The following is a 22,266-nucleotide window of genomic DNA, read 5'->3' as shown; positions in this document are numbered from 1 at the left end:
TTTGTGGCCTTAAGCAAGCTCCAAGAGTTTGGTATGAAAGGCTTGATGCCTTTTTATTGCAAAATAATTTTCTAAGGGGTACTATCGATACTACTTTATTCATTAAAAAATCTAATAATAATTTCTTGCTTGTCCAAGTTTATGTGAATGACATTGTGTTTGGATCAGCTAATGAATCCTTCTGTGAAGAATTTGGAAATCTAATGACTAGTGAGTTTGATATGAGTTTGACGGGAGAACTAACATTCTTCCTTGGATTTCAAATCAAACAAACTCCTAGTGGTATTTTTGTTCACCAAGGAAAATATTCCAATGAGTTGATAAAGAAAATTGGTTTAGAAAACTCCAAACCAATGGGGACTCCTAGGCATCCAAATACAAAAATTGACAAGGACAAGAATGGCAAAGATATTAATGAAACTAGGTATAGAGGAATGATAGGATCACTCATGTATCTTACATCCTCTAGGCCGAACATAGTTCAAAGTGTGGGTGTTTGCTCTAGATTTCAATCTCACCCAAAGGAATCACATCTTTCAGCCGTTAAAAGAATTATTAGATACATAAAAGGCACATCTGACCTTAGTTTATGGTATCCTAGAACTAATGAATTCTGTGCAGTTGGGTATTGTAATGCAGATTATGCGGGTGATCGTGTAGATAGAAGAAGCACTTCGGAAATGTGTTGCTTTCTTGGAAAATCTCTAAATATTTGATCAAGTAAAAAGCAAGCCACTGTTGCTTTATTCACAGCCGAAGCTGAATACATATCTGCATCTGCTTGTTGCTCACAACTAATTTGGCTTAAAACTCAACTTGAGGATTACAAACTAAAAATTAATAGTATTCCCTTATTTTGTGATAACATAAGTGCAATAAATATTTCAAAAAATCCTGTATTGCACTCTAGAACTAAGCACATTGAAGTAAGATATCACTTCATTGGGGAACATGTGCAAAAGAAAATTATTGATATTCAATTTGCAAACTCTGAAGAGAAATTGGCTGATATCTTCACTAAGCCATTGTGTGAAAAAAGATTTTGCAAACTAAGAACTGCTCTAGGAATAATAGATATTAATTCTGTTGTTTAATGGTATTTTTCTAGTCTCTGTGTTGTTTTGTCTCGCAGATAGCAGGGAGACAAAACTGGACAAGTGATGAACTCTGATAAAAGGGCTTGAACAAAGCCCATAAATTTTTGGATTGAAAAATTGGAAATCTGTGCATTATAGCCCAGCTTGCGGTCATCACCTTTGGGCCTATGTAAGACTAACCTTGTTCATATGACATGGGCTTCTCTCTAAAATCATAAAATCTTTTTTATTCTCTCTCTTATTCCATTCTATTTCAAGTCATGTCAATCAGAAACTTTTATCATCCCTCATGACTTGTCATTTTATAGTTCATTGTTTTGAAATTCAAATTTTTCTGTAAACCGTTTTCAATTAATTCTTTTGCTTTAAAAGATAAACTTTCCACTAAGCATTTATTACGGTTTCATAACTTCTCTCTTCTCCACTAACCCTCGTCGAAGCCCTCTCTATCCCTCCACTTTCCATCCCTTATTGAATATGAGAAAGAAAATAGCAACAAGAAGGAGTGCTGGCACTTACATCCCTTATCGTAATCCCTCTCAATCCAAACAACCCCAATCTCACACACATATTCACATACACTCCCATTCATCTTTCTCCTCTCAACAAAGCGAATCAATGGCCCAAAAAATCATTCATCCCAAGGGTACCTCTGCTGCCAAGGGAGCCGAGTCATCTCGTCGGAAAGGAGGAAAGGGAAAAAGCACCATGCAAGAAGAAAAAGACCCTCCACTATCTCCTCCTCGTCGCTCCACTCCTCATCCATCTGGACGCTCTGCTCGTCCCTCCAAAAGTCCAAAAAGGTCTATACTTCACAATATTAGAGAGCCTCCACATCTTGACTCTCTTGAGTTCAAACAAAAGTATGGTAAAACACACTCTCATTATTATCCTCACCGTTTTGCCAGTTGCACTGATTATGAGTTTTATAAACAAGTTCTTGCAAACTGAACTCTCTATTCCTTTTATGTTGTTAATCTTGATGCTCTATCTGAAAAGGAGATTGATTTTAAAAATAATTTTCATGATATGAAATGGACTAATATTTTCAAAATCAAAAAGCTTATCTATTCAAACTTGGTGCGAGAATTTTATTCAAACTTGCTTTTTCATGAAGGGAAATTTCACTCTCTTGTTAAAAATTCTCAGCTTGTTTTGAATGTTGTAAGCCTGTAACCATTGGTGAAGCCTTGGGTTACCAAGATATAGGGGCAAATGTCTACATGTCTAAAAAATGGGATAACCATGTGGGCATTTCACACCAAGAAGCCCTGGCCAGAATATGTGAAAAATTTTTCCTCCATGGATGGCACAATTCCCACACACAAGGCCCTAGGCCCTGTTAGGGCTCTATTGCATCGCATCATTACTCATATTATCATGCCTCAAAGCAGATCATATCAAAGGGTAACAGTTTGTGACACTCTTGTGCTTTATGCCATCTTGAACTCTATTCCTATCTCTTTTGCATATCTTATGATTCGTCACATGTAGGATTATGTCAAAAGCGATAAAAAGAGTTCTCTTCCTTATGGGATGTTTTTTAACTTATTTGTTTGAATACTTTAATATTGATTTGAGCAATGAGCCTGTTGAAAATAAGGTGTCCATTATCAAAGGCGGTGGTGTACCCAAACAAGCTAAAAGCAAAGGTTTCAAAGGCACTAAGGCTTTGGCATTATACGAAAGTGAGGATGAAAGCCTTCCCTCTCCCTCGGCTGCTGGTACCTCAGATTCACATAAGTACTTGATCGTTGGGATAGTTAAAGACATTCTTCAAGAATTTGTCTTTATGACTAAACAAATGGTCCGATCAAGTAAGGAACAGCAAAAGATTGCACTAAACAATGAAAAATCCTTAATGAAGTCTCATGATAGGATTGAGGTGTTTTGGAAACATCTTGATTCTCTTGATGAGAACCAAGCTATGTCCAACAAAGATGAAGATGACTTGGACACTGAAGTCGAAGATTCTGATGCCTAGTTTTGCCTTCTCTGCTGCCTTTGAATGTTTCATATTTTGATGCTTCTGAAACTGGAACTTTGATACTTTTCTTTAAACTTGGCTTTATCTTGGATGACTGTAATATCTTTAACATTGGTACACTCTTTTTGGTATGCATGTTTTACTATTTTGGTTGCATTATTTACTGTTTGTGCTTGTAGGATTCTTTCCTTGATGTCAAAAGGGAGAGAAAGGAGGATAAAAATGAATTAAAACAGAAACAGAGGTTCATTCTCTATTTTAGAGTTCTGTTTGAAATTAAACCAGAATTTCATACTCTGTTTTAGCCATGATTCAGTTTTTAGCCAGGCTTCAGTTCAGTTTTTGGATTGATGAAATATTTTGCTTTGATATGTCTCTTGATTTATACTTGGATCTGAGTAAGAACATGGGGTTGATTGGCTTATGAATTTTTCATGCTCTGTTCTAGATTACTATTTTGGTTTTGGGATTAGTTTTTGGATATATAGTTGGAATATTCTGCACTGTTGTATTTATAAAGGATAACATGTTTGGCTTTATGAAACATTTGATTGGTAAAATTTTGTTCCATTTGAAAGATCCACAATTCGTGAAAATTTTTAATTTGGGTCATTTATTGCCCGATCAAAGGAACACATGTCTTGCTTGAATATAAGCATTACTTCTATAAATATACAGTTCAAATCAGGTTAATCAAAGTACATATTAAGGGGGAGCTTGGTGATCAAAAGAAAAGGGGAGCATCATCAAAGGGAAGTTTCCTCTCCTAATCTTTTTCAATTCATTTTTATAATATTTGTCATCAAGGGAGAGATTGTTGAGTTTGGAAAACTAATCCAAGTAATGAACAAACATTATTTAACAATTGTTTATTTAATAAGTTTGATTTACTGTGCATAAATTTATTTAATCTTCATTGGCCCAATAAGCATGCAAAACAAGTCCACACTAATACTCCAAATCTTGATCCAAAATGGGAAACGACTGAAACAAGAAAAAGAAAACATGCCACATGTTATGAGTAGAAAATCAAACTTGGCACAAACCACTCCAAGCCCATTTAATGATCCCAAAGCCAAGTCCTCACAAATAACTAGATCACCAACAGAGGAAATAAAACTCAAATTCACTTGATTTCTCTTTCAATTCCACCGAAAGCCAAAATTTCTCTCTTCTCTCTCCTCTCTATTTTTACTTCGGTCACATCAATTAGAAGAAAGAAAGAAAAGAAAAGTGCAGTAGCTTTGAAGATTGAAGAACAAAAAGAGTGTTTCCAAATATAAGTAAGAAGTAAAGGGCTACAACCAAGAAGCTATTCTCGGTCAGAACATATCAAAGATATCTTCCTTCTTTTGTGCTACACCGAGGAACTGAGAATAAAATCAACAAAGTCTTAAGCACAGAAGAAGCAACCATGAAATTGGTGAGGTGAACCTTGGTCAGAAGCTCATCAACGCTCAAAATCAAAACTTGGAGCCAAGGCAAGGCTCTACGGTCAAGATTGAAGAAGCTTGAAGAAAAAGGATGAGAGAGAATGGGTGAGTTGCATGCAACAGATTCGAATTTTCTCTCTCTTCTCTGATGAAACCGTTGCAAGACTCTGATCATAGAGAAGAAGACAGTGTTAGGGTTGAATGTGATTCAACCTTGAAAGCTTCACTCTTCTATATTAAGGGTGAACAGCTAAGGGTTGAAGGCAAGGAGAGTAAGTGAAATGCACAGAGTTCAATTCTAATAGCTACCCAAGCTAATTGAGTTCTTCTCCTTTATGTTGTTCATTTAGTATTTTCTTTTTCTTTGTTTAATCTGTTTGAGTCTCAATGTAAAAGGCAAACATAGTGAGGTTTGTAAGAAAAAGCTAATGAGAGGTAAAAGACAGTGAGTTAAATCGTGAGAAAAAGCCATAAGATGTCTCAGAGGTTCTTTGTATATCTTTCTGTTTTGTTTCATGATCTTGTGGGAATTCCCTTACAAGTTGGGTTAGCATTTTGTAGTTGAAAGCTAGATTGATGTTTAGTCAAATTTCGATTGGGTTAGAATCTGGATTTGTCCCAGATAGGATTGAGTAGATCCTAGGGAAGCATTTGTGTATGTAATCTTGTGAAAGAGATAGTGAAATTCCATCATGATTGTGATGGAGACTGGATGTAGGCTACATTGTACTAAGTAGCTGAACCAGGATACATCTGGGTGTCAATCTCTCTTCTCTACTTCACTTCTGTTTCTGTTACTCAGGAGACAAAATGTAAATGTCTCTCAACTCGTCACGAGACAAAAGTTAAAATATCTCCTAAGTTTCTTTAAAAAGGCAAAAGTACTATTCAACAAAAGAGAAGCTAAGATTCAACCCCCCTTCTCTTAGCCACTGATAACCATTAGCCGCCATCCCTGTTGTAATCTTCCCCTTCGCTACGGTTGAATGGATCATCTAGTTGAATTGCTTCTAAGTTAAGAGCGTGATAGTAGCTTAGAACTTCTGACAGTTGTGGAATGACCAACGTTGGAGGAAGAAGAACCCGAGTACCACCACCAAATGGAGTCTCCAGCATAAACTCGTTGAAGGAATGACTATCGTTAGATGATTAGGATGCGGCAATGTAATCCAAATCAGAATCATTCAAGTCTTTCTCGACAGATCAACTAGTTTGGCAAAGTAAATTGGTTTTGCTGCTACTGGAGATGCATGTGGGTTCAAAGATGACGACTTATAGTCACCACCTACATCACGAACTGCAACGTACCACTCCATCACATGGTGCAGCCTTAACTTCGCATGTACGTCGAACATGACCATCACATGCTGATCAGTTTCGACCCAAAATGTCCTGTTTAAAAACCTTCCACTCGGAAGAGCTGATAGAAATCTGTATGCAACTCTCCCAACCTCCTTGGAACCTAGTACACCCATACTAGTCAATATGAGATTCTTTAGCACGTGCAAATAATCAAGAGGGAATGTATGCAAAATCACATGTGAATTGCACTCAAATATTGCTCTTCCTTACCACTTCTAATTATCCCATTCGGATAAAATATCACAAAAAAAACTGATTATTAGCCATGTGTATAGAGAATAAAAAGGAAAAAAAATCCAAATTAATGGAATTGGTATAGTGTAATGAGTTAAGAACTTCCTTATATATTGTATTTTGGAAGTATATCTAAGGTACGGAGACACCTAGATATACATACATGTATCGTGGATACTGAGACGCCTAGAGTTATAAATATACATGTATTATGAGTACTGAGATACATAGATGTGCAAATACATGTACTCTGGGTACCCGATTTATGAACAAATGTGTAGTTTGTATGTATTCCTGATGCAACCGAATTATTTGTTTCCAAACACTGTTATTTATCCAAAATACGGAGTCATGAATTATGTTTTTTTTTATGATTTTTGTATCTCAGTACCCGAAATGTGTAACACATATTTAAATTAGTAAATACTCTACACATTACAGATTTCGATAAATATTAAATTTATTTAATTTAAATAAAAAAAAGCCTTTTATGTTTTAGTTTTATTCTTCTAGTTTATACCATATTTAAATATTCATTGCATTATAAAATATAAATGAGTATAATAAAATAATTATTTATTAATATTTTTTATAATATTTATTAATATTTTTTATTATATTCATTAATATATTTGTAGTATGATGAATATTATTTATTTTAAACTTAATTAATACTAGTATACTAATATGCATCTACATGTATATTTATTAAATTTGTATAAAAAATTTAATTAATAAGCAAGTTAACGAGTATTGAGAAAAAATATTCGTTACATTATAAATATATTAATGAGTATAACAAAAAAATTAATGAGTACTATAAAAAATTTAATAAATACTTATTTTATTGTACTCATTATTATTTTATAGTTTTATAGTGTAATAAATATTTAATTATAATATAAAATGAAGGAATAAAAATAAATAATAAAAAAATAAAGATAGGATAAGATAGAGTAGGGTTTGAATTCAAACTAACTCTACTTGTGGGTTAAGATTTTTAATTTTTTATATAAACTCAATTTTATCTTACTCACGAGTTAAGAATATCCCAATCCTAATCTTGCCCATTCTTAATTTGTGGGTACCAGACTTTACCTTACTCGTGAGTTACGGAAAAAATACAACATTATTATATAACTCGATAATAATTTAAAATAGAACTAATTTTTATGTAAAAAAATATTTATATATATATATATATGGGATACGAATTGATCAGATAAAATTGAGCCCTCAACCCACAACTAGAATTGTGCAAAAAAAATCCAGATTATCAATTTTAAACCCAAAACCAAGCCATTTAAAAGAACCAATTTTAAACAAAAAAATCTAAACCAAATTACATCAATTTTATGATTTGATTTTTTAATCCAAAATCAATTTAAATCCGAATCTGGAAGCGAAGCTTAACTCCGCTAAATAGGGCTATTCACATAGCGAGAGGGAAAGGAGGGTTCAGCCACTAGGTCCAGCCGTCATAGTTAGTTATCCCATTCCCCACTTAATAGATTCATTCCTTCGTTACTTGAGGCCGTTCAACGCTATTCCTTTCACACCGCTGGCAAAAGCTCAGCCCCTACTGAGCTTTCCGGTAGGCATCCCTCTTTGAGACTAGGAATAATAAAGAGATTCGGATACTGGCTTGCTGCTAGCTGGCGAAGGTACTTTTCCCGGGTTAGTAGCAACAAACTTGTATGATGGGGCCCCATGGAGACGCAGGAGATGGATGCAGGAGCCGCCAGCCGGATCGACCTCGATCCGAATTAGATCCAAAATTGGATAAATCCTAATGAAAATTGGATAAATTCTAATCTGAAGTCACAGAACCTCTTCGACTCTTTCCTCTTGGTCTTCTCATCATCTAACTCTTCTCATTATCTAAACTCAGCTGTCGGCGATTATTGTCTCCGCCGCAGCCGGCGTTTATTGTCTCCGCCGCAGCTGGCACTGCAATTTCGTATCTTCCGCCGCCACCACAAGTGCGTCGCGTCCCTGGTCGTAGCTTTCGCCTCTTTGGATTGTGGTCGCACCGCCGCTTTGTTCCGCTGTCTTTTGTTCTGCCGTCCGCCTTTCCTCATCGTGACCAGATCTGTTCTCTGGGCACCCTCGCCTTTACTCAAGTTTCTTCTCTGTTCCTTGTTTCGCCGTCTTCTGCTCTTTGCCTGTCCTTTATAGGTTCTACCGTTCTAAGGTAGCGTTTGTTTTGAGGTACTGAGACAGAGATTGAGAGACTGGGATTCAGTATCATGTTTGTTGGTTCAGAGACTGGTACTAAAATTTCTGTCTCTGTCTCTAAAATTTCAGTATTTCAGTACCTCCAAAAAGTGGGGACAGAGGGGACTAAAATTTTTAGAGATAGAAACTGAAACTTTAATAACATTTTATAACTAGAATACCTTCATTTCAAATAACTAATTCCAATTTTACCCGTTGTACAAATTAAAGTAAAATTTTATTCTTGTTTCAATTTTTGTCTTCCACTTTGCACTAAACAGAATACTGAGATTTATTTCAATCTCTGTCTCTTAATCTCTGTCTCTCAGTCTCAGTCTTTCCGTCTCTGTCTTTCCACCAAACGCTACCTTAAAGGTGTAGAGAATTTGAGTTTGCGTCTGTGATATTAGTTTATGAATCAAGAATCCTTATGAATGGTTCAATAATGCTTTTTATTTTAATGAAAATAAGCTCAACACACTATCGTGGAGCAACAAAAGAAATACATAACCAATTCATAAAAGCCATTAAATCCCTGCTACTCCTGGCAACGTCATCAACCACCAAATGAATCACTCTTGGTCCATTCGTCGTAGCTCAGAACGGTCTTCTTGATGACAAACTCCACACTTGTTTCCTGATTATTAAATATTCTAGCATTGCGTTCCACCCAAATGTTCCAAATCACTGCAAAGAACCCCGGCAACCATTTCTTCTGATCTTGTTTTCGCTTATACCTACTGGTCCACCGCTCAAATAACTCCCTTATTGTACCAGGAATAGGCCACACCTCCCCAAACGACCTCAACCAACTGCACCACACCTGCCACGTTAGCTCACATAGGAGAAACAGATGCTCCACCGACTCTATCTCCTTCTTGCAAAGAGCACAAATATTATCACTGTGCCTAATGACTCCTAGTCTACTCAATCTCTCCTTAGTATTCACTCTGCCAATAAGCACAAACCACCCAAAAAACTCAATTCTCGGCGGTACCACTCCTTTTCATACTGCACTTGTGAAGCTGTAACTCGTAATCTCATCCGACAGAGATTCCAATAATGCTTAATTGCTTAGCTTCGTGAAATTAATCAGAAATGATAAACTGGTAACATATATAGTTCCTGAAACAAGTAACTGTGAAGATATTTATGTTGCTATAATGTTATGTTACTAAGTGTTTTAGATTAGTATTATTTTTTAAATGATCATCTAATATATTTACTTTGCTACTTTGCTGTAGTTATAGACTTGTAATATATGATCTTCTATACACATATGATCTAATTTTATTGCATTTGAATGATGACTCTGCTATTATTATTTGTAAATATACTTTCTAATAATTTTGAAAAGTTATCAAAGTAAACATTGCTGCTATCTCCAAGAACCTTATTTGTAAATATAGACCCTCCATTGATTCCAATGATCCTTGCTCCTTATGATCTTTGGATTTGGAGCATTTATTTGACGCCAACTGTTTAATGACTTTGATTCCTATAGCACAAAAAATTCCATCGTTTTTACTTCTTTGTTAAGTGTGCTTTTGCCAATAATTGAATTACACGTTTTCTTAGCTTGTAAATTTTATTGTATCAAATGATTGAATAATAATAAATTGTGGAATCTGAGGCCTGTTTGGTGTCCATTTTCATTTTAGTGTTGATTAAGTTTTCTTTTAACTTTGGACAATTTCATTATGCGATTACCCAATTTACATAACAGAGCATTTTAATTTGGGCAGAACTTTGTCATATTAATTGATTGCTACTCAATTTAGCTTGTTGGATAAGTTTGGATTAGTTTGTGTTAATTTTTAATATGTTTGACATCAAATTTTGAGTTATATACCTTGCTTTATATGCAGAACAAGATGACTGATAACTGTAATATTGAAGCAGCAGAGATGTCTGTTACTACTAATTTAAAAAGACTTTAATATTAATTTTACTTTTAAAAAAATATGATTTGAAAATTAAATTTCTAAAAACTGATTTTAAAAATTGGATTTTTGGTTAAAAAATTTGGTTTAAAAATCTGGCTGAGGTTAAAAAATCTGATTTAAAAATTGGATTTTTAAACACTGGTTTTAAAACTGGATTTACAAAAAAATCGGATTCAAAATCGGTTTGTATATAATACCGAATTTAAATTTTAAAATCGGTTTAAAATTGGTTTCCCTTTTAATCTGGTTTCAAGTTGGTTTTATAAATCACAAAACTAGTTCTAAAGTGGATGCAGTTGAATTTTTAAAAATTCAAACCATGCCGCACTTTAACCGATCCGCACGAAAATCACCCTACTCTATTTGTTGCGGATCGGATTGACAATGCTATTCGACCGAATTGAATACCTGCTAATACGATATATATTATCACTCCGACCCCTCTTGAATGAATTTTTCTCTTGAATGAATTTTGTGTCATTTTTAGAAATTCGGGTTGGACAAATTTTAAAAAAATTAATAAATTTCATCCAAGGTCAGGCGAACTTTATGAAAACTCAAAATGAAAAATTTTAAAATATAATGTTAGTTTAATTTGTTTTTGAAAATAATTTTTTTATTTTATAATAAAAAAATCCTTTAACAAATTCGTTGTCCTAAAACTAAAATCATAGAGATAAACGCTTCTTCATCCTATCTCCATCCATCTCCAGAAACACAACACAACAGAATTGCAATTTGATTCCAATTAATTAACAAATAAAAACGACAGAATCTGCTCCCACAATGCATTAACCCTAACTCCCATCAAATTCACAATTCAATCCTCATCTTTTTCTTGCCTTTTTTAGCAGATCTAGTCCCTTTCTGTGAACAGGCGATGGCATCCAAGGCCGTGGCCGTGGCAGCTGAGAAGGTTGGTAGGGCGGCGCGCCGTCAGGCCGTTACCTTAACGGACACCGCCGCCTCCCGTGTACGGCAGCTTCTTGAACAGCGCCAGAGGTCCTTCCTCAAGCTCGGTGTCAAGGCTCGTGGTTGTAACGGCTTATCCTACACTCTCAACTACGCAGGTTTTTCCCTTTGCTTTTCCTTTTTTTATACGATTATTTTGTGTTATATACTTATGGTATAGGCGTATCATGATCATGTAGCTTCGGGTTAGGATTACGGTTACAGTTTTCTTGTTTATGTGGTTTATTTTGCCGTGTTAACTTTCATTTGTGAAAGAGAGGCGTATTTCAATTTCTTTGCATGTATGAATCCAATAATATCCTATTTGTTTGTATGCCAGAATTTTCCTATTTCCTTGAGAAGCCTTTTCCTATTTGGTTGCACTAGATCTTGTTGACGCTCAATGTCATAAAATTGCTCAATTTGTTTTCTTCCGAGCTAACACTTTTTGGTGATTGAAACGAATTTATGATGAAAATGAATTAAACTTGAAGTTCTTCGTCGAGGAATTAGGAACTAGCATAAACAATGGAACAATTGATTACCATAAAGAGGTTAAGAAACGATAGATATCATTATTCCACTAGGTTGAGTTGCTATATGGATCAATCCACACTGCTGACCTCTATCAAAATATTGCTAATTCTTGTGTTATCACTTCTCCAATACATCATTGCATCGTCATGTCATGTTAAACGTGCATAAATTATATTTGTATACTATGTTATGTTAAAGAGCTACTGCTTCAAGTAACTCCCATATGACTGCAAAAGCATGCCTTGAGGTACTAATGGTGCAACCATGTGTATTATTATCTTAAATCTGATGTCCCAAATATGAGAAACATTGAAAAAGGTTTACTTTGGGACTAGCTAGAGATGAGTGCATTTTGACTTTTTGACCTTAGTTTTGGTTTGACAGATGAAAAAGGGAAGTTTGATGAGTTGGTTGAGGATAAAGGTGTCAAGATACTGATTGATCCAAAGGCCCTTATGCATGTCATCGGAACAAAGATGGATTTTGTAGATGACAAACTCAGGTAAATGTTTATATCCCTCTCCCACTTCCCTCTTTTTTTTTTTTTTTTTTTTTTTGCTTATTGTATTGTGGTAAAGAAATACTTTTCGAAGCAATATTGCATATTGGGAAAATATGCAATTACAGAAACAAACGTCTTAAGACCACTGTATTAAAACTGCACATTGGGTTGTGAATTTTTGGCCATATTTAGTCTTGATAAGTTATACCTTGTGTTAGTTTTTTTGGATGGAAGAGTTCATCCTCTCACCAAGTTTCTTTGTTTACATTTCAATTCATACTGTGGTGTCTAAACTTGGAAAGAGTAGGTTCCTCAATGATATCTGATTTCTGAAGAGCAAAATTAAATTTAATATATTCTTATTGTTGATGATCATGAATGTGATAATTAATTGTTTAGAATCTTGTAGAATTACTTAGAAAGTAAGCTAGTTAAATTCAATTTGGAATTGTTCTCTTATGCATGTTTTTAGAGACTTTGACAAAGGAGACATTAGGACTTTGAAAATATTTGAAGAAAAGGTTGTATAGACAGCCGATATCAGTTAATATACTCTGGATTTCTTCTTCCCTTGATTTTATCAAAAAAAAAAAGGAAGTTTCTTTTTTCCCGTGATGCTGCAACTAATATCGTATTGTAGTTTTCTTGCCATTTCCCTGCCATTCCACAATGCTAATGCCACCCACTAAGTTCGTGCGTCTCCGTTAACTTACTGATTATAGATACATGTAGACTACCTGTGTCTGGCAAACTTCATGCTTTCACCTCACAACAGTATATTTAGTAAATTTTGATCAACTTGTGAGTGACTATTTATTCCCTCTCGCACCAATGAATAAATTTGCTTCTTACTTACTTTTGTTGTTTATCTATATCTAGGATATATATGTTCTGCTTGATTTTGTTACTTTCTGTGACTCCCCTTTTCCTCAACTTAACTTTGTGATGATAATGATAATTATAGTATTAATTACTGCTGTCTTCTTTCGTTGTTTGTTTATTAACTAATAATTATATTTTTTATTTTTTATTTTTTTTCAGATCAGAGTTTATTTTTGTCAATCCAAACTCCAAAGGCCAGTGTGGTTGCGGTGAATCTTTCATGACATCAAGTAGTGGAGGAGCTAAGCCATGAAATGGTTGCAATTATTGTTTGATGATTTTAATCGATGAACATACCTGTACAATTAATGGATTTCAATAATTTTGCCTGGGGAAACGAGGAAATGAAAGCTTTTAGTGCTCGAACTACTCGATAGTGAATTTTGAAATAGTTTCATTACACTGTTCGCTGAAGCTGATGGTAAACTAATAAGGGCTTAGGACAACAACTAATTTGTATTATCGCAACATTTATTCTGATGATTCCGATTTCCAATGTAAATTATGAAATTTGTATAGTTTGTACTTTGTAAAACAATATCATTTAAATACAAGTAAAATATACACCATTCTTATATCTTTATTTCACTCCCTTTTCCGCCATTTGGATAACTACAAACTTAACATTCTCCTCTGTTTTTCAAAGTCAGACCTACATTACCCTCAAACAAAAATAAGCTACAATCATAACGTATATTCTTGTAATCAAGATAATACATAAATTTTAGAGTTGAAAGTTGTGTTACCGAATCTCTTGTAGCTTTAGCCTTACCATTGGGTACCTAATTTGGCCATACAGACATCACCACCTGTTTCTATAGTTTCTATTTAGATATGCACAATTAGTAATGCTTGTAAAGTAAATGAGTTACTTTATATATACGGTGCAAAAGAAAACTAAAATTCTACTTGTCTTCCATGACTAAATTTCTGCTCGTCTCTTTTTGGTGACTTCGGACTCTCGAGATTTCACCTTAACAAGCCTAGAAATAAACATTTGACAATATATACATAAGTATTTTTAAAGTATGTCTAAGAATTATTTTCAGAAATTTCTGTTTTTGGAATATAATATCTAAGCTTTAAACAGAAGCCCTCTAAAGTTGTTTTGATTTTTTGTAGGGCAGTCATAATAAGATGCAGTATATTGGTTTCACAATTTTGATTGGATTTCAATACCGCAATCAAAAGGCAAATTATAATCTCAAGTAGACTTTATGCGTAATATGGGGAATCAAGAATAATTTGGCACTTCCATCAAGTAAAATTTAGCTAATAAGACCAATTCAATTAGTATACTGTGAAAAAGACTCTCGGTAATTACCACCAAAGTTGCAAACTACCTGAGTAAAATAATAAAAGACATCATATTGGATATTCCTGTTCCAAAATTAAAATATACTCTGTGCTTAATGCTTACAATGATCATTGCAGACACCCCAGAATTATAGTACCCTTTATCCTTCACCAAAATGTAAGCCTACATGATATATGTACTAATACTCAACAAGTATATCCAAAAAGCAAACTTCAAAGTTAATCTTCCATGTCTCCTTCCTACATAGCATGTAAATTTGCATAAAAACTTGAAAGAGAGTTTTATGATAATCTTTTGATACAACTAGTTAGCCTCAGCTACCAGTCTCATGGCATTCCTCTGGTCCTTCCAGTACCTAGAACCATCTGCATCACTTAACTTTCCTATTTGCCAAAGTATTATCCTTTTACTTTTAATGAAATATATATATACATGTTTACAAACTTAACTTGTAGTTAGTGTTTTGTTTTCACCATTTTAACAACTTCACAAACGAATTTGAATATGAGAAATAGAATCCATTACTCTTTAAACGAAACAATTCTTTATGGCTATGTGAAGTTAATTTAGGAAAACATGTGAATTACTAAAGAAAGGAAATGAATAAATTAAAATAGGAAAAAACACAAGAATAAGGAAATAATTCATGATATATAGTTGCTGCGAAAAGCATTATACCTTGCAGAAAATTTCTGATATAGAACCATCATTTTCTGAGGTTAGTAGTTCATGCTCAACTTTTTCTAATCTTTAGCCTTACCATTGGATACATCACAACCTGTTTCTTTAGTTATTATTTAGATATGCACAATTAGAACCAAAATGCTTGGATGAAAGCACTTTATATATACGGTGCAGAAAAAAACTAAATTTCGATCAAAATGCCAAGCCTAGAAATAAACATTTGACAATAGTGTGCTATAATGATCACATTAGAAACGTGTGCATATTCACTTTGCTCATCATAACATAAACGTAGAGCTACAAAAGTGCTCATGGACAACTCGTGTATTTTTAAATACCCATAGACAAGTTAGATCATCATAAAAATTGCAATAAATGATGATAAGTTATGCTTAAAATGTCATGCTTGGAATACTGGTATTGTTATCATATATATCCTTATCAAAGGTCATTGATTTTATAGTAAAACAAGTGCGAAATGATGCACACAAAAAATACAACAGCTATATTATACATTTGATTAACTAGTAATCCCCTTAAGAAAGTCATATCCAAACTGGATAATCCATTCGTGAACTTGCATTGGCTAAAATATCAAATCAAAATCACAATTTCACATCTTTTCTGTTCCATTCTGATCTCTCGTTTCCTTGCTTGCTTTAATTTAGCAGGTGGAAATTTGTGTGGTCGATCAACCAAACAAGAAGATGGAATAAGACCAAATCCAATGCCCACTTCTAGAATCCAAGGTTATGCTGGTTAGGTTGCTACCACTGGCATGAAGTTGTGTCGCACGATTTTCACAAAGGACAACTTTGGTTCCTTCTCAATGCTCTCAATTTCTCTGTTGCCTTCTGAGCTTTGGTTTGAACTCTAACGTTCATTTCCTCACAACACTGCACCAGGACAACGCATTATTAAAACAAAGGATTCTTCCAATTTAACAAAGTCAACATGGAAAAAACGTTATTATGTTGGTGATTAACTGGAATTTGACAAAGTAATCCTACAATATAGTATCATTGGTTGACACTTACCTGTTGCTTTCTTCTCTTTTCGAACTCAGCCTACAAAACAAAATGATGATGATCATCACTCATCAGTAACTGAAATTATTAGTAGCACGTAAACATAATAAGAAACATATCACAAGTTAATGTCTATGGTACATACCAGCGCCTGTTTAAGTTGGGCGTTCTCTTCTCTCAGTTGGTTGAGTTCTGCTTCTAATTCAACTGTGTACGCCTGCCAAAGCATAGCAGGTAAAAAAAAAAAAATTTAAAAGTAAGTGATCTTTACGATGATAAAGGAGTGAAGATAAAATAACTTCTGTTTTTATAAAATACATATTAAAATTCAAAATACATGATAAAAATGAATTATACTACACATGTATTTATATATAAATACATAGTATGTATATAATAATTTTTTTAATAATTTCTATCTAGTCAAGTTTTAATTCTCCAAATATCCGCTTTTTATGTATAGACAATTTTAAACATAAAAAAATATAAATTAATATGATATTAAAATTTGAAAGAACTCGAAATCTTTTTATAAGAAAATGAATGAAAATGACAATTTATTTTGCTTTTTTTTTTTTTTATTTTCGAACAATAAAGTTGATGTAATAATTATAATAACTAGCAAGTAAGTACTAAAATATTCCAATAAATAAAACAGAAATACTGAAGGATTTTTTTATATGCATTCACTCACTAGTAAAGCTGTCAAAGAAAGTATTTTCCATCAAGCTCTCAAACAGGATACATAAAAAATGATGCCAATATTCACTAAAATATTTATATAATAAGCTGAGTCAACTTTCTCTTTATTGGATAAGGGTCTAGGAGAAGTTATTGTAGGTTTCACGTAATTCAAGCTAACAGCTAAAGAGAATAACTCTAGGTTTCACTTCCATCTTACTTAGAAGATATTAGAAATGCAACTTAAGAGGTCAGAAACTTGAGTTCACACACACATTATCTGAAAAGACTTTTGTGTTGTTTTCTTGAGATATTTGAGATCATGGTACCACACATGTTACTCATGGTATCAATCAAGCTGTTTATATCAAACTATTAAGCAACAAGATTTAACACCATAAACTTGAGATGTAGAGAAACAAGGTCATGTTTGGTAGACACCACAAAGAATGAATGAAATAGAGCAATAGAGCACCTGTTTTCTGGCTCTGGATCTAGCGGCAGATTCTCTGTTCTTAATCATCCTCCGCTGCCGTCGCTCGACGACCTTCTCGACAGGACCATCCACAATCCTCTTGCGTCCCCTCAACACACCCATCTCAACCCCATACTGACCCTCCCCAGCTCCCACCCCGTCCGAAGAGCCCGGGCTCAAGGGCCCTACCCCGTACCCACCCCCTCCATTCACCACCCTCCCTCCATAACAAACACCGCCGGCAGAACCCGGTGTAGGGTATGCTCCGCCGCCACCATCCCTCTTGCAACTACTCCCAGGGTATCCAGAAGGCTCTGCCTGGTATGGTGTAGCAGCCGCAACCACACCACCAGCACCACCGATAATAGTCCTTCCAACAAAAGAAGAAGGAGCCATTGCTGCAGAGTTGTTACCAGAATACACCCCATACTGCTGCTGCTGATGATGAGGATGGTGATGGTGATGAGAAGCTGCTAGTGGTGGTGGTATCCCCGGCATTGCACATTGTTCCCGAACTACCCCTGCTTTGACCAAGAAATCCTCCAAAGTCATCTCCCCAAAGGTTGGCTGGCGATAAGTAGTCTCTGTATGCATGCCGCCATTGCTGTTGCTGCTCTTGCTCTGCTGATGCTGTTGCTGCTGTTGCTGCTGAGTCTGTTCCCCTTTATTATGTATTTCAGACCAAACCTCCTCCACGGTTTTCCGGCTTAAAGGCGCCGGAATCGTGAGTGATCCTTGCCGATGGAGACTTTGCTGCTGTTCCCTCATCATTGCAGAAGAAGCTTCACCTACTGGTGTGTTATTATTGTTATTATTGGTGATGTTGTTAGAAGAGTTTACTATGGCTTGGTTCTCTTCTGCATTCCATATGCTACTAAGAAACTCGTCCATGTTCATGGATCCGAAGTTCTTGCCACTCTCACACAGTGTGTGTTGGAACTCATCTAAGGTCAGAGAATATATGGATGATTGTCTCCCGATGGAGGAGAATGGGTGGTGGTTGTTCTTGCCGCCTTGCTGCTCTCCCACTTGGATTACCGGCGATTCCACTTCTCCCTGGGAGTTGTTGTTCATCTCCGCCTCTGGTACCACCATTTTTGAATTCTTCTATCTCCTGCAACAAAACAAACAAAGCCTCATCAGAAGATTAGTTAGATTAACTACCGTTACCGTTTCAGTTGTATCTACCCGACAATAATGTGATGCATTAATCATCCTTTTATTGTTAATACGTGAAGTAATGATCGATGCGACCTTGACATATAGATTTTCTCTCTATTATATATGCTTCTATACATTTATTTCTGGGCTTCACATGTCTCATCTCTACAAATCAAAAAATAATCCATAGCCGACGGAAATGTCATTTAAAAATTGGAAAGGTATAAATAAATAGACAATGAAAATATTAAATAATGTGGACAATGGATATATGAGATGTTCATTTCACTCGGTGTATCGGATGTTTATTCTAATATTAAGATTTAGGTGGATAATTTGAAAGTGTAGTGTGTTTTGATTTGATTGGTGGTTGTTCATGTTGTTCAAAAAAGATATTGATTACTTAGCATAACTCTTAAAAACTTGTGACTTACCAATAAATTAATTACTATATTCGAAAAGTGAGATTTGAATCCCTTATAAATTTATTAGTGAGCTAATTACTAGAAATTGGTTTATATAGCTGTGTCTTATATAATAGAGTAATACTAGTGAAAGCACAAAATTATCCCATTAACTTAAAATTTATAGTTTTATATATACAGTATTTATAATTATATATTATTATATTTAAAATTATTTATTTATTTTAATAATAATTTAAAAAATCAAAATAAAAAACTAAAAATTAAAGAAAAACAAAAGAAACACAAATGATGACTTCCTATAGTTGTCAAATTATGACTTCCAAATATTATACATATAATATAATTTTGTGATCAGTTATGAATAAATTAGAAACCAAATTCCAATTAACTCTTGGATTTTTATTATTAAATAAAGTTCAATTTATTTATATAATGGATGAAAAATTCAAAATAAATATTTTTAGATTAATGATAAATATAAGTTGTCAACTTGTGAAGGTGTGAACTGCTCCTTCAAGACAACACTCATTTGGCTTCTCTCTCTCTCATGCATAAGTAACTATAATGTTGAACATACTTCCATTATTGACATTATACCCTATCATTATCATCTTTTATCGTGATGAGGTTATGTTTTTACCGTTATTCCATTTGATTTTGAAAAAATAAAATAAAATACAGAAATTAACAGAACATTAATAAAGTGTAATGGATGCTAGTAAATTTTTATTTCCCTGGCTATGAGCCTATGATGCTTGAAATTAAGCATAACCAATTAATACTAGAATAATCTTTTTAAGGTAAAAGAAGAGATGTAGTTTTCAATTTACATAATTTATTTACTATGATATTTTATTAGCAACCGACTTGGAATAAGTTCGTTTTTCTTCTATTTGGGGTGCAACAAAATGCTATTCTACATTTATTTTTATAATATTCAAAATTAGATAATGATAGATGCTCTCGATTCTTGATTCCACACTGAATTTCACATTTTCACGTACAAAAGCCAGTTTTTTTATTATTTTTTTAATTTTTTAATAAAGAAGTAAACATCAAAGTTCAACGGTATTCTACAATTCTATTCTATAAAATATCATGGAACTATCACATTAAAATAAATGCTACTTTCTTTTGTTTAAAATGTGGGGCCTTAACTTGGCTCCGCCGTTAGCTCTCAATTCTTGCAGCCACAAATATTTTCTTGATTTGATAGCCAAGAACATGATGTAAAAGATGAACAACAAATAACATGATAATTATTAGGCTAAGGCCTTGCTTAAATAAGTAAATTTTTTTTAAAATAAAATCCAATTAAACAAGTTAAATTGTCTCTTCCCCGTGTTTTAAGCTAGTTTAAGATACCTTGTGGAGTTGTGGTGATTATTATGTCTAGAGAAAGAGAAAAAAAAAAAAAAAAAACTTCACACGTGCTTTAGAAAAATGAAACTTAAATCTGGGGGAAGGAAAGATCTACACCGTTAAAAGAACATTTAAATATACATTTCCTATTGGGCTACATGGGTCGGTACGCTAGACTTGAATGGAGTTTGGGGTCAAAAGAAAAGAATATTTCCATATTTGGTAAAACAGTTGCCGGCGGCCATATAAAGTAAATAAAGGGCTTAAATCTTAATCGAGAATGAGTTAACATACTAAATTGAATTATAATTATTAAACAAACAAAAGTGACATTTCTCATCATAACCAAAATAAAAGTCATTTCCTAAATTAACATATACACCAATTATATTTTAACATTAGGTCTTGTCAAATCCCACTAAATAAGAAGCCAATTAAATAACAAAATAAAAAGATGGAACCAAAATGGGACCTAGTCACACAGAATAAACAAACTAATAATAATAATAATAATAATAATCAACATCTAGATGGATATTTCACGCATCAAAGCATGGAGAATGATACATAAAGTTATGTAGATACCTGGAAGTACAAGTTCAAGTATGGTAGGTATATAGATCGAAAAACCCCTTAGCTTAGCTGTTTTGCGTATGTAGAAAGAGGTTTATTTGTGTTGAGTATGATAAGGATTAAGGAGTAGTGAGTACAACTGACTACAAATATAAAACAAAGGATAGAAGAGAAGGAACAAATAAGACTGAAATATTTAGTGAGCAGCACCAGCTTCCATATGATCCATTTCAGGCTTGGCCCACAAAAACAAAACAAAGGCATTAAAGAAAAGAACAAAAGAGTCAATTGGCGCAAACATACTCAGAAAAATCATGGAACCGCCACGTTAAGGGCAGGTGTCGCTGCTACAACCTCCTTTTGGTGCAGCCTATTCTTCTGTTCAACACGTATCCATCACTACATAATTTTTTAATTATTAATTCAAACATAAAAAATGAATTGCTTGTAGACGCACGCAGACTTATAATTGCTAGGTATCTGATCCCATCACAAGACATAAAAGGAAACTATTTATTTTAGGGTAAAATACCCCTCTTCTCTGGTCTTCATTCATGTACCTTTTAATTTTTCTTTGCTATACCAGCAGATTTTTGTAAGGACAACAATAACTTGTTATATTATTATTATTATTATTATTATTATTATTATTATTTAAAAATAATGTTGTTTCAGATTTAAAAAAAAATGAATAAACATTATTGGATCAACAAAGACTAAAAGTGTATTTGAATTTATATAAACATTCTATTGGCTCCTCGTACTTTTCCATAAAGATTTAAGTAAAATGAATTGGAATAATACAATTTTACTATGTTAAAAATAAATTTGATGGTTAGAATTTAAGAATGAATAGAAACCACCCTTTGAATAAATTGTCTATATTTAATTTTAATTAAATCATTTGTTTATTAGGATGTATTAAGTTTAGACGTTAAAGAAAAGTATAAATACATATGTAATTATTTCATAAACAACAACACACAAATACATTCAATACATTCCTCTTCATTTTATATTTTTCGTGAGTGTGTGTGCGCGCCTTATTCTTTCAACTTGTGAAGCTGGATATGTTGCTGTCATTGTCTGTGCATGTCATGCAATTTGGCTGAAGATACTACTGAAGGTACTTCATTTTGAGAAAGTTGAATCCATCAAGATTATGATGGACAATAAATAAGCGATTGCCCTAGTAAAAAATCCAGTGTTTTATGACAGAAGCAAGCACATAGAAACAAAGTATCATTTCATTCGACAATGTATTGAAAACATACAAGTGGAGGTTGAATATGTGAAATTACTTGATCAAGTTGTTGACATTTTCACAAAACTTCTGAAATATGATATTTTTCAAAAATTAAGGATTATGATTGGAGTCGGAAAATTATCTAGTCTAAAGGAGAATATT

At 33.7% G+C, this 22,266-nt stretch overlaps 2 protein-coding genes across 4 annotated transcripts; one reads left to right on the top strand and one right to left on the bottom strand.

Moving 5' to 3' along the window:
- Positions 1-10,734: 10,734 nt before the first annotated feature.
- Positions 10,735-13,725, top strand: LOC112754510 (iron-sulfur assembly protein IscA-like 1, mitochondrial). Its single transcript, XM_025802167.3, has 3 exons — positions 10,735-11,346; positions 12,149-12,266; positions 13,308-13,725. Exons 1-3 carry the CDS (start codon positions 11,157-11,159, stop codon positions 13,399-13,401), a joined length of 402 nt encoding a protein of 133 aa, XP_025657952.1. The 5' UTR covers positions 10,735-11,156; the 3' UTR covers positions 13,402-13,725.
- A 1,811-nt stretch (positions 13,726-15,536) lies between these two features.
- Positions 15,537-21,010, bottom strand: LOC112754508 (protein ABSCISIC ACID-INSENSITIVE 5). 3 transcript variants are annotated; one of them, XM_025802165.3, is made up of 5 exons: positions 20,871-21,010; positions 17,335-18,448; positions 16,324-16,395; positions 16,188-16,217; positions 15,537-16,046 (listed from the first exon to the last, which is right to left on the bottom strand). In XM_025802165.3, the coding sequence occupies exons 2-5, from the start codon at positions 18,427-18,429 to the stop codon at positions 15,951-15,953; spliced, it is 1,293 nt and encodes a 430-aa protein (XP_025657950.1). In that variant the 5' UTR covers positions 18,430-18,448; positions 20,871-21,010; the 3' UTR covers positions 15,537-15,950. The 3 variants fall into 3 exon arrangements, with proteins under 3 accessions (XP_025657950.1, XP_025657951.1, XP_072076966.1); XM_025802166.3 differs by lacking the exon at positions 20,871-21,010 and adding an exon at positions 18,589-18,735; XM_072220865.1 differs by lacking the exon at positions 20,871-21,010 and adding an exon at positions 18,523-18,628.
- Positions 21,011-22,266: the final 1,256 nt, after the last annotated feature.

Source organism: Arachis hypogaea, chromosome 16, assembly GCF_003086295.3.
Source record: "Arachis hypogaea cultivar Tifrunner chromosome 16, arahy.Tifrunner.gnm2.J5K5, whole genome shotgun sequence".
NCBI lineage: Eukaryota > Viridiplantae > Streptophyta > Magnoliopsida > Fabales > Fabaceae > Arachis > Arachis hypogaea.
This window is presented reverse-complemented; position numbering and strand designations above follow the sequence as displayed.

What these genes read in the sequence shown, in the direction of transcription:
- LOC112754510 (XM_025802167.3), top strand. Translation starts at nt 11,157, where the DNA reads ATGGCATCCAAGGCCGTGGCCGTGGCAGCTGAGAAGGTTGGTAGGGCG. An exon ending in CTACACTCTCAACTACGCAG is followed by an intron (nt 11,347 to 12,148) that starts GTTTTTCCCTTT and finishes TTGGTTTGACAG; the next exon opens with ATGAAAAAGGGAAGTTTGAT. An exon ending in TTTGTAGATGACAAACTCAG is followed by an intron (nt 12,267 to 13,307) that starts GTAAATGTTTAT and finishes ATTTTTTTTCAG; the next exon opens with ATCAGAGTTTATTTTTGTCA.
- LOC112754508 (XM_025802165.3), bottom strand. Translation starts at nt 18,429, where the DNA reads ATGGTGGTACCAGAGGCGGAGATGAACAACAACTCCCAGGGAGAAGTG. An exon ending in CCCAACTTAAACAGGCGCTG is followed by an intron (nt 16,218 to 16,323) that starts GTATGTACCATA and finishes TTTGTTTTGTAG; the next exon opens with GCTGAGTTCGAAAAGAGAAG. An exon ending in AAAAGAGAAGAAAGCAACAG is followed by an intron (nt 16,047 to 16,187) that starts GTAAGTGTCAAC and finishes GTCCTGGTGCAG; the next exon opens with TGTTGTGAGGAAATGAACGT.